Genomic DNA, 16,447 nt, shown 5'->3' with positions numbered 1-16,447 from the left:
ATGCAACTGTCATGTGATCATTCTTGCAATAGGTAAATAAATAATGTTTTTTACGCAATTGTTACTATAGTCAGTACTTTTCTATAGCCTAAATGAACCCTTTAAGGATAATAAATATCTACGATATAACGATTGTTTTTATTTAATGTATTCCTCTCATGTAACTGGAACGCATGTAATCCATTGCCACTCTATTACAGACAACTATTTTCTAATTTGAGCTCATATTTTTGCTATATGGAGTCGCCTATTAGCATACGCAGAGGGGTGCTCGAGGTGACGCTGGCCGGTGCACAACGAACACGTCCATTGCATTAAACTTAGAAGCGTGCGCATGCGTGATTTTGCTCCGCCTGCTGCATTGCTTGACTGGAAGTTCTGTTCGGAACCTTTCAAACCAGTAGATTGCCTCCAGGTAGGTTAAAGAAATGCATAGGCTACGAACGGCGATATCATATTTTAATATTGTTCCTATTGTTCCTTGGGACTGCGTATTATATTGTGCCAACTATACCGCGCCAGATTCTGTTTTGATCGCAAAAGTTGTAAAATACAAGCGAATCAGCTAGCTAAGTTACCTTAATCATCTCCAGAATTAAGCATTGCGGCTTAGCCTACTTTCAGTTAAGAATATACAGTGAGTCTTGATTGTTGTAGTTAAGTAGTTTTAGGCTACTTTACATCCTCAGTAGGTAGCCTGAAATACGTGTTCAGACCCTGCCAGTTGTGACCACACGATGTAGTCCACCACCGCTGCTGCTGCTGCTGCTGCAGGGTCACTCTATCATAAATTGCAGGCCAAGAATGCCCCCTCAGTGAAACATTTATGTGTCCTTTGCTGTCAAATAGAAGAAGGACAACAGACATCATAAACCATGGTATTAAATCCAGTCATCAACAAGTTGACTGGGAAGCTCGTTGTTCTTGCCAGTGCGTCTCCCAGAAGGCTTGAGATTTTGACAAATGTGGTAAGGCTTTTTCTTGTACAGACTTTCACAGTTAATTCTGTACCACAATCATTTGAATGACTTGTGTTCTTCTCCTATGCTACGTTGTTGTTGCAGGGGCTGCGCTTCGAAGTTGTGCCGTCCTGGTTTAAAGAGACGTTGGACAAAGCCTTATTTAAGGATCCGCAGGACTATGCTGTGGAGACTGCCAGGCAGAAAGCCCTGGAGGTGGCCAGGAGAATGCCATATGTGAGTCCATTCCTCAAGAACATACATGTACAAGTGTTTTGTTTTCTTATTTTTCCATCATTATGGCTGGCTAGTCCACCTCGAGTGTGTGTGTGTGTGCACGCACACACGTGTGCATGAGGATTTTGAGAAAGATTTAAACAAAAGTATTATCTTTTTTAGAAACACCTGAAAACCCCTGACATTGTCATTGGAGCAGACACTGTTGTGGTAAGCTGTAAGCTGTGATATGTGATCATTTAAGTGATATGATGTGAGTTTATTCTTCATTCTTCTCAACCTGTGCCCTCCCTCCTCCACACCCAGACAGTGGACGGTCACATCCTGGAGAAACCATCAGACAAGCAAGATGCTTACAGGATGTTGTCCAGGTTCTCTGATTTCCTGTCAGCATGCTGCATTTACAATGCATTAGATATACGCTGTGATAACCCATGTTGGCTCACTGATGGTTGTGCTTGTGTTTTGTGCAGTCTGAGTGGGAAAGAGCACAGCGTCTTCACAGGAGTTGCTATCGTGCTCTGCCAAGAGAAAGAAGGTCAGAAAGATATTCAAACATTTTCTGTTGGAACCCCAGATAATATAATGTAAAAAGCTGGTTGTAGGCCAATACGTGTTAATTATGTTATGGTGTCTCTCTGGGCATATCACTTTCTGGTGAACATTTCAGCGTTGACTCTCCTCAGTGTATTTTTCTAGGGTTTGTGTAAAACACTTTGTGTTTTGATGCTCTCTTTCCTCAAGACAAAGAAGTTGACTTCAACGTGGTCGACTTTTATGAGGAGACGAAGGTGAAGTTTGCCGAGTTGTCAGAAGACATGCTGTGGGAGTACATCAACAGTGGGGAGCCAATGTGAGTGTCTGGTCTCTGGTCTAACATCCTCTATACTGTTATCTCTGTCCCGGCCTATGTAGTCTGTCAATCAGACAGTCAGGCAGTCAATTTCAGTCAGAATGTGAACTCTCTGAACTTGTGGACTTTGACATAATCATCCATTTCATCATGTTTACTTTGATTAGCTCAGTGTGACGACTGGAACCTGGTAGGCCACAGAGTTAATAAAGGGCTCAAGTGATTAAATCTGTAGAGCATGAATCCCGGCTTTCTTCTTTGTTTTTTTTTTTAACAGTTTTTGTCTAAGACTAGTGAATGCGTACACCTACAATAGCACAGGCATTGTTTAAAATCTAGCGTGCCGTGTGAAAGTAATTGTGATGAATAATTACTTAGACTGGCAAACTTCAGGAACACTCAGGAATCAGGTTTATTCTGTTACAAGCAGAGAGGGTAAAAAATGGTCTATGGTAGGCCATGGCACAGAGGCCATGGCCTCTGTTGGATCCACCTCTCTCTCTCTTCTTCAGTTCTCCATGTTCTTGTTTCACAAATATTGCAAGTTAGTCACTTGCAAGTTAGTCACAACAATCCCACATGGTTGGTTCTCCAGATGGCATCAGACACACATACTCACACACCTACTTCACACCTATCTGAAGAACATGAGGAGAGATATCTTATATATCAGAAATATCACTTATAGAATGTTCCAAACATTATCACAATCAAATCATTACAATCCTTGTACTGAGACTATTACAATGATACCAAACATGAATATGTTTACATTTCATGACACATGGATTCAGTATAGCAAGGTGACATCCTTTGTCTTGTGGATCTGAGGGCCCGTCCACACGGAGACGCTTTTTAGGTTAAACGCAGAGGTTTTGCTTCGTCTTGGCCGAGCGTCCAAACGAATCCTGTAAACGCACTGCCCGAAACCGCACTTTTCTGAAACCTGGTCCCAGAGTGGAGAAATCTGAAACCGTAGCCCGTTTGAATTCGTTTAGACAGCGAAACCGCACATCCTGCTTGCGTATCGATGATGTCATCGCCACACCTCAGCTGCCCTGGACTTGCACTTATAGTATTGCCTAACAATACTAGTTTTCATACATGACATTACCTACGATTACACTCCGTAAGATAAATATCACAACTGGTGCTGCACAGCGCCGATAGCTTATGACTTGGTGGACTGAACACTATTTTTTCCCGGTGTTTTTTAATGCATTCTAGCTACTGTCAGTGACGCGAGAGAACTCGTATTAGGAAAGTGCGGTGTAAGTTTAGGCTACATTAATTTGTGCGTAGTGCCAGTGTCATTCATTTATTTTACATGTCTTACAACATATATACATGCATTCACAGTCGAGTGAAATCAGATATAAGCATACAAAGACGCTTAGAACTCACGTTAAGCCGATGGTAGCACACTGAATGCAAATGCGCGATTTGATTTGATGCAGGCAAACGTATTTACTGTTACTAACGAAGGTTTTATAGCAATATTATAAATGTGGCGACAGAGTAGCCTAGAACTTGGGTAAGCCTTGCGTTTAGTAGCCTAATTGCGGTGATAGCCAAAACTAATGTGAATCACGGACTATCCTACAACCAAAGAAAGTAAAGGTGATTAGTAGGCCTACCTGCGTTAGCCAAATAAAGGACGGGACTGCACCCTTCACAAACCGTAAAATAACGTTTATTAGTTTTACAGTTGACTACAGTTGACAGTTCACCATCAGTCCACACAAACAATTCTGGTTTCCTTGCACTAGCCATTTTGTCATAGCCTATTCTGTCTGTTTGTAAAGCAAAAACTTTGGTCAATTTCTGTAAAGAAACAGTGCCACCTATATGCCTGCATGAAGTAACGTGTTGAGTCGTGTTGAGATGGATCCGTTGCGTCCAAACGGATCCATCTCAACACGACTCAACACGTTACTTCATACCCCAGGCCTATAGATGGCACTGTTTCTTTACAGAAATTGACCAAAACTTGCAAAACTTGCGCTTTAAAAACAGACAGAATAGGCTACGACGAAATGCCTAGTGCAAGGAAACCAGAATTGTTTGTGTGAACTGTCAACTGTAGTCAACTGTAAAACTAATAAACTTTATTTTACGGTTTGTGAAGGGTGCAGTCCCGTCCCTTATTTGGCTAACGCAGGTAGGCCTACTAATCACCTTTACTTTCTTTGGTTGTAGGATAGTCCGTGATTCACATTAGTTTTGGCTATCACCGCAATTAGGCTACTAAACGCAAGGCTTACCCAAGTTCTAGGCTATTCTGTCGCCACATTTATAATATTGCTATAAAACCTTCGTTAGTAACAGTCAATACTTTTGCCTGCATCAAATCGTGCATTCGCATTCAGTGTGCTACCATCGGCTTAACGTGAGTTCTAAGCGTCTTTGTATGCTTATATCTGATTTCACTCGACTGTGAATGCATGTATATGTTGTAAGACATGTAAAATAAATGAATGACACTGGCACTACGCACAAATTAATGTAGCCTAAACTTACACCGCACTTTCCTAATAACTTAAGTTCTCTCGCGTCACTGACAATAGCTAGAATGCATACAAAAACACCGGGAAAAACAGTGTTCAGTCCACCAAGTCATAAACTATCGGCGCTGCGCAGCACCAGTTGTGATATTTATCTTACGGAGTGTAATCGTAGGTAATGTCATGTATGAAAACTAGTATTGTTAGGCAATACTATAAGTTCAAGTCCAGGGCAGCTGAGGTGGGGCGATGACATCATCGATAAGCAAGCAGGATGTGCGGTTTCGCTGTCTAAACGAATTCAAACGGGCTACGGTTTCAGATTTCTCCACTCTGGGACCAGGTTTCAGAAAAGTGCGGTTTCGGGCAGTGCGTTTACAGGATTCGTTTGGACGCTCGGCCAAGACGAAGCAAAACCTCTGCGTTTAACCTAAAAAGCGTCTCCGTGTGGACAGGCCCTTGGAACCAGTAAATTAGCATTTCATTGGGGGAGGGGAGGGTGTCTTTGTTTTAATGCCAAGAGGGGCCACATGGCTAAAACTAGTCTTGAAACACAACTAAATTTATTGCTATCACGTGCCACTTTGGCAATATCTTTGGTGATGTGCCGTGAAAGTGTCCCTTTGACCTGCGCAGAACACAAAAGTTTTGTGAATAGTCTTGTAGAAAAGTCTAAGTATTAAACAAGGTGCGTAGTGGAAAAGAGAAATGTATTAATCTCCTAACATGACCATTTGCAATTTAAATAAATCTGTTAAAGGAACCGTATGTAAGATTGTGGCCAAAACGGGTACTACAATCACTTTCAAATTACTGTAGAGCGGTGTATCCCCTTCCCCTCCCCTCTGACTGGCAGAGTTGGCAAGCGGATGACGAAACACTACTGACTTTGTGATTAGTAGATAGGTGGAGGGTGGCGCATTAGGCCAAAACACAACATGACAACATCAACATCAGTTGAGGGCTGCAACTTCACTTTTTAAATGACAATATCCTGGCAAGACTACTGTTGTCAGTGATATAAGTAATTGAAATGAACATGATTTCTTAATGTCTAGTGACATATCAGGGCAATTTTATGATTCATTGAAATACATTTTTTTACATACGGTTCCTTTAAAGATGATGTTTATAAAATGTGTTATTTCCCTGGTACAAATAGCCTTGGCCACACAGCTGAACTATTCACACCCTGTGACGTAACAACAATAACACGTTTCTCATGTGCACAAAAAACATGGCGGACATTTGTTTTTTTGTTAGCAGAAAGTGAAGAATTCTTAAAGGTTTCGGTACTAATATCTGTTCAAATTAAGTTTTGGGTGGAAAAGTTGTGTTTTATTTTGCAACAATTAGCTAGTTTACACACCAGCGTGTAAATAGCACACATTACTATACACCAGGCTATGAATTGCATCCACTTCTAATTATACAGTGATGCAAACAGCATACCTTACTCAGAGTGTCTATTTGCACCCCTGGTACGAATAGCATAGGTGTTGTGTGATCAATATGCCAGGGTATATGCAGGGGTGCAAATAGCATACACTGATATTTGTACCAGACAGGGTATTAATAGAACACATTGCTGTGTGCACCAGGGTACGAGCGTTCACTTCTAATTGCACCAGGGTACGTGTGTTCATACTCATTTTCTTAAAGATAGTAGGAATTGTTTAGTAAAAATGCCCGGCCCTCGTCTTCCTTGATGTTTGTCTTGTCAGGGACAAGGCTGGTGGCTACGGCATCCAGGCCCTGGGAGGAATGCTGGTGGAGTACGTCCACGGGGACTTCCTCAACGTTGTGGGTTTCCCTCTCAACCACTTCTGCAAGACGCTGGGCACCATCTACAACAGTCCTCCGGAGAGCCCGGTCCACAAGATCGCACGGGAGGACTCCTCGGGGCAGACCTGGCCCCTGGTCAACAGCCTGTCCAAATGCGCCGAGAACGGCGAGCTGGAGCCGTCTGACCCGGCCAACGACAGTGCCGACAGCGAGGCAGTGTCCATTAGTGGCGCTAGTGCCAGCGGGGTCCAGGAGCAGAACGTTGTCGGGCCCGAGTCGGCGTCGGAGTCAGCATCGCCGTGTAGCTTCAACCGAGAGGACTTCCCCCACAAAATAGTTGACATCATGGATGGGTTCAAAGCCTCAAAGGTAGTGCTAGGAGAACTGGCTGGTGTCAAATGGGTTGATCGCAACAAAAAATGAAAATATTCTCTTCACCTGCTAATAGTCATGTCAATAGTTCAGGGGAACAAAATGTGTTTAATTATTGAGCTCTGTCTGAGGGAATAGTATTCAGTTATTCCTGGTTATTCCCAGTTATTCCTGGTCCCTTGCCCTGTCCTCATCCTATTTTTCTGAAACTCCTCTTCTTTTTTGCTGTACTGTGACAGAAATAATTTTATTTGCAGAATTTTCATTTCACTTGATATTTCTGTGTGTTTCCTCAACATAGGTGCATGTTGGTCCCACCTCAGTTAGAGATGAATATGATAAGATTGTGCTGTTTTATTTCTTTGGATTTTGTTAGATTTCTCAATATTGAGGTGGAGTTCCCCACCTTTGGTTTCTTGAGAACGGGCAGTGGAATAAGAACACCCTGCATGCTTGACAGTGTGAATGTGTCAGAGGAGATCAGAAACCAACTTTTTTTTTTTTCTGGTTCCGTGGTTTGCTTTTCAATGTCTCTGCAAACGTGTGAACTTCTCACACACGCTATGACTGTACTCTGTGTTGTGAACGCTGGATATGCAGTTTCTACTCTGTGCTACGCTGTTGTTTGAACTTCTGTGTGTGTGTGTGTGTGTGTGTGTGTGTGTGTGTGTGTGTGTGTGTGTGTGTGTGTGTGTGTGTGTGTGTGTGTGTGTGTGTGTGTGTGTGTGTGTGTGTGTGTGTGTGTGTTTTTTGCTTCTTCCCAGCAGCAAGTTTAATCTGAGGTGGGGGTGTGTGTCTGTGTGTGTTTGGGTGTGTGTGTGTGTTTGATTTCTCTTTAATCAGGCGTTGTTTGCGGCATGCAAGCTGAACATCTTTGATGTTTTGAGGGTATCAGTGGAGCTCTCAGCGAAGGAGGTGGCGGCGAGGATTAAGGCTTCTGAGGAAGGGACAGTGCGGCTACTGGATGCCTGCGTGTCTCTGGGTCTGCTGGAGAGGAGGACGTGCAATGATGGAGACCCCGGTCAGTAGTCCCATATTCGCTGTCGTGGAGAGAGACAGCTGTTAGTCAGAGCCACTGAAAAGCCAGAGTAGTGGCCTAACATGAATTTATCCTCAATCTCACGGCATTGGGTAAAGCTACTGTTAGAGTAGACGGAAATCTTTATAAAAATAAAACTGTGGGTGTGCATGTGATTACTTTAGTTTAGCAGTTGACTTCATGAAGCTAAATGGCACAATTACAACAGTTACTACATTAAAACCTCAATTTTAAAATTGAAGTTATTATTGCATCAGTTAATCATCTTGTGTAAGTAACATTGATATTTTTTGCTAACTTCCAGCTTGAATAGAACCCCATTCCCTGTGGGGAGCACATGCAAAAGAATAGGCAGAAATGGATGCCTATATCCTCTCACATTTCCTGACTGGTTAACCCATTACTCCTAAAATGCCTACTGAAAACGCCTATAGAATCCTATGGCATTCTAGACTAAATAACCTTATTTCCTGAGGAAAAAATACTAAAAATTGTCAACGTCTACCAAAATGTAATATCTAAGCCTCTGTAGCACCTAGAAACATGAAATAAAAAGCATGCTGCGCTACGCAGCAACCAGCGGGAGATTCAGTGCTGCACTATGCAGCAACAGGCGGGAGATAAAATGTTGCGTCATGCAGCATCCGGCGCCAATGGGTTAATACTGTCCTATTGTGTTGCTAGTATCTGATTATGCTGAGGTTATAGTTGCTGATTACAAAGCCCAGTAGTCTCAGAGATTCTTTTTCTGCTGAGGAAGTATTATCGTGATGGTCATCTGAACACTGAGGCAGCTAATTCAGGGGTAGATAGCAGCCCTCTATCTTAGAACAGTCTCAAACAAGGGAATTTGTGGTGCAGGTGGCTACAGTGTCTGTTTCATTTTTGGTTCGAGTCCGACCCGCATCCAAGTCCAAGACATTACCGTCTGAATTAAGGGCAAAGCAAGTGCAAAAATAACTTGAAATGAAAAGTCATATTTATGGTGTTTTTTTAACAGTGTTCACCCCTGCTGATTGGCTGCCTTTGCTAAGTATGTTTTTGTAATGTATCTGATCCTAAATCCTCTCTTGCCTCATCCTGACCCTGCCATTTTGAACGTCTCAGTTGTTCACCCCATTTAACTGCTTGGCTGTTCATCCCATTTAGCTGCTTGGCTGCCTTTGCTAAGCATCTTTTTTGTAATGTATGCGGCTCTGGTCCTCCATCTTGTCCCATGCCGACGCTGCTGTGCTCTGTTCTGATGTCTCATTGTATGGCCCACTCCAGTGTACATTAACACAGCGGAGGCCAGTCGGTTCCTGGTGGCGGATAGCCCGCTGTCACTGCACGGCTACATCCTCCACTGTAACGACCTGGTGTGGCCTCTCTTCACCCATCTGGAGTCCGCTGTCAGGGAAGGAGCTAATCAGTATGAGCGAGCCTTCGGGAAGAAAGCTGAGGACCTGTTTCAGGTGATCAGGCACATAACATACACGTGGAATATGGATGTATATGATGTGAAATATAGGTGCACAATATAAGAGCACTTTTAAAAGAGTCAAAAGTGTAAAATGCTGTAGTGGAAATGTACCGTGAGAAAATACTATAGTGAAGTCTGCCGTGTAAAAATACAGTATTTTGCCATTCAATGGCGGCTTTTTTGAAGAGGAAATATAGTCCAGTCACTTTAAGCTCCTCCAGAGGGTATATGCTTTCAGAAATATATAGTTTATTAGGGTGTTTAATCAGTTTCCCTTAATAGTGCAGGCCAAAATGTATCAGCTGTTCACTTGATTCGCCTATACAGAATAGAGGAGTATATGTTATGCATTAGTCAGGGGGCCAAAACTGATATTAAAACTCTGTCGGACACTTTTTGGTACAAGCATACAACCTATCCAGTATTAATATTTAACCCCTCAACATGTGTTCTAGCCAGGTTGTCAGCTTAGAAAATGTTTTTTTGTCCATTTTAACACTATATTCTTATAAGTGGTAAAAGCGGATTTTTTTCCCCGAAGTGCTTTCATTTTCTTCCATGTTACCTACTGTAATTTTGGGCAAATGTGCAATATAATCCAATTTATGTGCAAGCATGATCATTAGGGTGGTTGTCAAGCTGATTTTTTTTTGTGTGTGTATGACTTTAAGCAATTTCAGGCCAATTTGTTGGGTTCCTGCTCAACATGACATACCAACATAAATGTTGAATATCTCCACAACCACAAGGACCATATACATAGAAATGGTATCAAATGAAAGCCAACACTCATGGGCTGTCTGCTGAAGTGTCAGAATGAACATGTATTGTACAGTGTAAGAGAACAGAACTAGAACATGAACAAAACCTTCACCTAAAGAGAACCAGTTTTCAAAGTGAATATCAGCTTGGAAACATAACATAGTATCCCAAAACCTCTATCAATCAGTACCCCTATCTATGGGAATGAGTCAAGCCAAGTTTAAAGCTTGTAGGGAGAGACAGTGCAATGCTGCAATTTGTAATTCTTTAATGTCAAGGCAGTAATGTAGAACTGATGGTGGTCTGAATTACTGAGTAATCAACTCAGTAATTTTCAAGGTGATATGTGAAGGTTAATTTTTTTCCCTATTCGCGTGAGAAAAATACATGCATTAATTTGCTTCTCACCTTTTTGAGTGTGAGTTATCATGCCCTGAGAATTATGTTTGTTCTGTTTTAACTCACCCACCTTCAGGATGCATACTTCAAAAAAGAGGAAGTGAAGATGAGGTTCATGAAAGCCATGCACAGTATCGCGAAAGTGACTGCGAAAGACTTGGCTACAGCTTTTGATCTGTCCATGTTTAAAACGGCATGTGATGTTGGAGGTACGCGTGTCCAATGTGTTATGAAATATTATGTATATATACATATATAATAAGGCATAATAGCACATATTTATTTATGTATTACAAATGTGCTTAATGCAGGCTAAACAACTTTTTGTTGGGTCTAAAATGCTTAAAGTCGCTTTGGACAAAAGCTTCTGCTAAATTCCATAACCATAACCATGATCCAAATCCACCAGTTTTAACAGATTTAACAGTTTATCTTGGTCAACCTTCCACTGGCACTTTGATTTTAAGTTGTATTCCTGTGTAAGGCCATTACATGCTTTCACTATAGGTTTTACCTAGAACTTTCACATTTAAGATTTATCAAAATATACTGCTCAAAAAAATTAAGGGAACACATAGTTTTCCACAATAATTAAAACACATTTTTTGAAACCTTCCACCCTTTTCTCCATTCTCAAACTACATTCACAGAATGTCTGACAGTTCTTGCTAAATAAAACACTCGCCTCAAAAGTTTTACTTGTGCTCAGAACCAAACAGTGTCAGAGTACCAATCCAGTGTATGATTGAAGTGTTCCCTTTAATTTTTGAGCAGTATATATTCTTTTAAGTGTTACATAAAAACAACATATAATATGAAAAAAACAATGGAAATCTATGTTAAATAGTTAACATTGTATAATATTTCGTTATTGTTTTGATTTGTTATTGTTCATTTCTCCCCTCTCACTCACTTGGTCGTGATTTAAATCTAGTGCAAAGTGCAAAGAGTTACCGTGCATGAGTTGTAACTGTTGTGTGGCATGTGGGAGTATTGAGCTTACTCAGTCATTGCTCCTGCACTGCAAATGCACAGATTGGATCATGGATATACCTAGTTATTAAATCAGCTTTATAGACTTGAGACTTTATTAAAAGTGTATTAAAGAAGTTGTTCTTTTTTATTATTCTACACAGGATGCACTGGAGCGATGGCATATGAGTTTACCCAGATTTACCCAGAAATGTCAGTATCAGTTTTTGACTTGCCACATGTCATTGCTATGAGTGGCCGTTTCCAGCCGAGAGATCCAAATGACAGAGTGACATTTGTTGCTGGTAAGTGTCGTATTCAAATTGAAAGTGAATGCTTATGTTACAATTTCCTTGCTATTGTCTGCAATTGTGGTACCTTAAAAAAAAACATTTCAAAATCCAACTGTAGTTCAACCTATGTAACACTGAAGGCGGTTTTTGCACGTTTTGTATGTGGCGTGCTGTTGCTGCTACACCGTGGTTGTGTGTTAGAAGTGACCTGTGGTTGCGGTGACCTATTTTATCTCCGCCATATTGAGTCAGATTCATTATCGCTGCCTGTCCCTGAAATGTTGCACTTTTCTGTGTGGTTTTTGGAAGACACATTTGGTGTGTCCCCTATGCCCCTACTTTTTAAATATTTTCTTTGTATATATTTTAAAAATAAGAAGATACAGTACAGGAGATACCAATCTTGCACTGATTTGCCTGCAAGCATTTGCCTTCCATTTGGAACATATTATCTTCCTATTCCAAAAACAAACTATAATAATAACCCATAGCCGTGTAGATGGGGTCTGTAAAGACATGTAGCAATAACCCTGTGCTTGCACTTGTCATGTATAATTCTTGCTTGATAATGCAATTATAACTTGCATATACATTCAGTGTTTCCCATACATTGACTTATTTGTGGCGGCCCACCACAATATCAACATTGACCACAACATTGTGCTTAAATCTGGTTAGCATCATAACCACATTGTGCTTTTTTGTTTAAAAACTGTTGCATTCAAGTTAATTCTGCAAACCAACCACCACAAATGGAATTCAATTCTTTGGGAAACACTGACATTTCATTTTTCACATTTAAAATGCATTCCCTTTAACATTCAGGTAGTCTATACATAAGACACATTACTGTGTATGAAACACAAAAGTGAACATGGTCTTTAACCTCTTGTAGTTAAAAAAGGGGAAATCATATTTTGTATTTCTTAGCTCCTTGAGAAAATATCTGAATATATCATTATTTTCTGTATAGTTTACCATACTTCAACCAGATTACTGGTATGGGAGGTTAGAAAATGTGTTGAAAACAAGATGTGATGAAAACAAGATGTGCACTACCAAATGGATGAGTCGACCTACAAAGGGATATGGAATGTGCATTTTGTGGATGCGCTGATTGTAATGATTTGTGTAATTTTATTGTGCCTAATGGTTATTGACCTTGACAATCACGTTCACATTTGAAAGGTATACAGGAGTCCTCATGAGCCAGCGCTGCACAGGATGTCACTTCAGCCCACCCATATCTATGTGTACACTGGAATGCAATTGTTCACAAAGCACATGTCCATAGCAAACTTCATCTGTCTCCTCTTTTTCATACTTTAACAGGTGATTTCTTTAAAGATCCACTACCCAAAGCAGAGCTGTACATCCTAGCAAGGATTCTCCATGATTGGTCCCTGGAGAAAGTCCACCAGCTACTAGATAAACTCTCTAAGCACTGCAGTCCAGGTAAGATATTTAAAAAAATATTTTGCTGATCTTATGTTACTGTGTTGACAACACAGAAAAAACACTTGAAAAAAATTCTTCACGTTGTGAAAGCAAACCATTACTGTAGATCTAAAAGGACTTCTCTCTTTCAAGCTGAAACTACTGTGCAGTTAAATGAACAATGTAAAGAAATCACAGGGAGATAGAACAGCATTCAAGTTGAATGTATGATTGAAGCTAGCATCTACTGTCACACCCAAAACTTTAATGTCTAACTCACCCCCATGGCCGAGGTGAGTGTTTGATCCTATTGCAAGACTGTGTTTCTTGCTACATAGGTTACAAGTACACAGTCACTGATCATCCTCTGAAATGTCAGAGAAACACATTCTATTGTAGAGGTGCCAAATATATATGAATGATAATCGTCATATTGAGCTAATCTAATTCTTGTTTACATGTCAGTAATGCACAATACTGTAAGTAATCTAGTGCCATTATCTGGTTCTTGTTCTTTTTGTACGCTTTTGTACAATTATGGTTGCAGACTCTGTACCTCACTACGATCACATTTTGACTAATTCATAAAATTCATTCATTACCATAAAAGGTAAAAAAAAAAATAGGTACCAGTACTTAAAGGAGAATTCCGGTGTGATATTGACCTAAAGTGTGTTGAAACATGATACCGAGTGTGAACGTATGTCTCATAGCTCACCTCGGCTTGTCCCCTGCACTCAGAAATCTGGCGCTAGTTAGCCAATGCTACCAACAGTGTTTCGTTGTGGTGCCTCGGGCATCGGCCTAGCCATGCAAATAAATCACTGTTTTACACCATTTACGAGGCTCAAAGTAGCTCCATACTTCATTGGTACAAATAATTCAGTGGAAATGCATGGATTCAGTTGCTTCCAGTAGCCCCAACTGGAATCCATGCATTTCCACGGAATTATTTTTGGAATCTGATCCCTTATCATACCTGTTCGTTCGTACTCGTCGCTCGACTTATCGTGACTAAATTCAAGATGGCGTCAAACGGTAAAATTCCTTAAGGTACTGTCTGTATAAATCGTCTTGTAAATAAACTACCAGTGCTTTTTCAAAGTTCTCCATGTCTCGTTTTAAATGTCAAGGCAAATAATGAAATAAATATATGTAAGATTGTGGCCAAAACTGGTACTGCAATCACTTTTAAAATACTGTAGAGCGCTGTATCCCCTCCCCCTCCCCCCTGACTGGCAGAGCTGGCAACCCGGATGCCGGAACACTACTGACTTTGTGATTAGTAGATAGGTGGAGGGTGGCGCATCAGGCCAAAACACAACATGACAACATCAACATCAGTTGAGGGCTGCAACTTCACTTTTTAAATGACAATATCCTGGCCGGACTATTGTTGTCAGTGATATAAGTACATTGAAATGAACATGATTTCTTAATGTCTAGTGACATATCAGGGCCATATTATGGTTAATTGAAATAAATTTCTTACATACGGTTCCTTAAACATAAATGTTTAAACCTCAAAGTGGAAGTAATGAATGGTGTGGGTTTATTTAGTGTAATAACTGACAAATACAGTATACACACCTTTTCTCTCTGTCTGTCTCCTTGTCTCCCCTATGTTCATGCCTTTCTGTGATACAAACAAACACGGCCCTCTCGCTATCTGTCTCAAACTCGGCACGCACACACACACACACACACACATATACACACATGCATACACGCGCACGCACACACACACACTCGCATTAAATGATTGTTAAGCATGACACAACACAAACAACCCTCTCTTTGTATCTCTCTCAACCTCTTACCCCTACACACACACACACACATATATACACGCATGCATACACACACACACACACACACGTGCATGAAATGTTTGCTAAGCATTGTGTGGTGCATGGTGTGCCTGCCCTCCATCCCCAGGCAGCGGCGTGCTGGTGTGTGAGATCCTGCTGGAGGAGGGTCTGCGGGGGCCGAGCCGGGCCTTCCTGCAGGCCCTCAGCATGACGGAGGGCTTACAGCGCAGCGCCTCCCAGTACACCCTGCTCCTGGGCCAGCACGGCTTCACACAGACCCGCCTCAAGAACACCAACAACCTCCTGGACGCCATGCTCTTCCTCAAGGACTGACCATGACCATTGATGATGATGATGATGATGATCATCTGGCTCTCCTTCTCAAACTCTCAAGCACACATCATGAGCTTCCTTTACTGAGCCCAGTGACTAACGATGATCTCTCTAATGAGTTTATCGTGTTTTTTTTGCTGTTGACAACACTACCTGTAGATTTCTCTGGTTTTGTAATTGAATTGTAAATAATCATACTAATTTATTGATCTCTGAATTGTTGCTATGACAAATAATGAAATAAATATATTTTTAATTCCAAGAGTTTGGCCTTCTTATAGTAATGTCTTATGTGATTGAGTGAAACCTCCCTGTCATTTCATATTGTGTTTGTGTTAACCTCCAACATTGTATATGTGCACGTGTACACTGCTTACACACGTTCACTACTTTGCATTGGACAGAGAGCGAGAGAGTATGTGTATATGTGTCCTGGACCTAACAGTGACCACGCCACCCTGTGTTTTGAATGTCAGGCTGCCATTTTCTCCTGGCCGAGACACTGTTGGATGAGGGAAAGCCCAGGGCAAGCGTGAGCAGAGCCCGTCTGCAGTGCCTCAACATGCTGGTGCAGACGCAGGGCAGAGAGAGGACCACACGGCGCTACAGAGACGTCCTGCACGCCTCCGGGTTGCGCCTGCTCAGAGTTCATTACACAGGGAACTTCCTAGATGCTATGCTTTGTGTCAAGACGTAGTAGTTTCAGCTTAACAACACACATCCATTTATTTTGTTTTCATTTTTTATTGTTTTAATATAATTTGTAGGTAAAATATGTGATTTAGTTTTGGCAAAGGCTGATATTTTAGATCAACAACCAATCAAATCGCCCCTCTCTTCCCTGAGCACTGTGTTGATTACCTGGGATTGTTTATGATTTAGTTCACTTGGTTCCAGCAGCAGCACGGTCCAGTGTTTCCTATTTACAGAGCCAGCACTGTGTATGTGAACGTTGAACAGTTAAAGAACCAAAGGCCAATTCACTAAATCTGACAAAGGGTGTGGGATCCTTTTCAAATGAAAGGAAATTAAATTAATAAATGTGACCAATAAATAACTACTCAAACTCGTGTTCCTGCTTTTGTTGGTGCGTTGGTGCTTGAGCGTTCCAACCTATACCACACATGTTCAATAGCGTTCCAACCTATACCACACATGTTCGGTAGGCGACATGTTTCAAATGGGCTGTGCAGAAATCTTTTATATGTCCTCATCTCGCGATATTTGGA

General features: G+C 41.2%; 1 protein-coding gene across 2 annotated transcripts; it reads left to right on the top strand.

Moving 5' to 3' along the window:
• Nucleotides 1–136: 136 nt before the first annotated feature.
• asmtl (acetylserotonin O-methyltransferase-like) lies at nt 137–16,286 on the top strand. Of its 2 annotated transcripts, none has more exons than XM_076263387.1 (14): nt 137–415; nt 850–968; nt 1,065–1,196; nt 1,359–1,406; nt 1,503–1,567; nt 1,670–1,734; nt 1,941–2,049; nt 6,278–6,707; nt 7,554–7,731; nt 9,019–9,203; nt 10,449–10,581; nt 11,509–11,649; nt 12,970–13,092; nt 15,695–16,286. In XM_076263387.1, exons 2-14 carry the CDS (start codon nt 876–878, stop codon nt 15,913–15,915), a joined length of 1,923 nt encoding a protein of 640 aa, XP_076119502.1. In that variant the 5' UTR covers nt 137–415; nt 850–875; the 3' UTR covers nt 15,916–16,286. The 2 variants fall into 2 exon arrangements, with proteins under 2 accessions (XP_076119502.1, XP_076119503.1); XM_076263388.1 differs by lacking the exon at nt 15,695–16,286 and adding an exon at nt 15,013–15,480.
• Nucleotides 16,287–16,447: the final 161 nt, after the last annotated feature.

The sequence above is a fragment of the Alosa pseudoharengus genome, unplaced genomic scaffold, assembly GCF_046254945.1.
Source record: "Alosa pseudoharengus isolate Yale_2024_CS ecotype anadromous, Long Island Sound unplaced genomic scaffold, YU_APseudo_1.1 YU_APseudo_1.1_scf_3, whole genome shotgun sequence".
Lineage (NCBI taxonomy): Eukaryota > Metazoa > Chordata > Actinopteri > Clupeiformes > Clupeidae > Alosa > Alosa pseudoharengus.
This window is presented reverse-complemented; position numbering and strand designations above follow the sequence as displayed.

Coding starts and splice junctions, on each gene's coding strand:
- asmtl (XM_076263387.1), top strand. CDS start 876: ATGGTATTAAATCCAGTCATCAACAAGTTGACTGGGAAGCTCGTTGTT. Junction 1,568..1,669: donor GCTTACAGGATGTTGTCCAG/GTTCTCTGATTT, acceptor TGTTTTGTGCAG/TCTGAGTGGGAAAGAGCACA. Junction 10,582..11,508: donor AACGGCATGTGATGTTGGAG/GTACGCGTGTCC, acceptor TATTCTACACAG/GATGCACTGGAGCGATGGCA.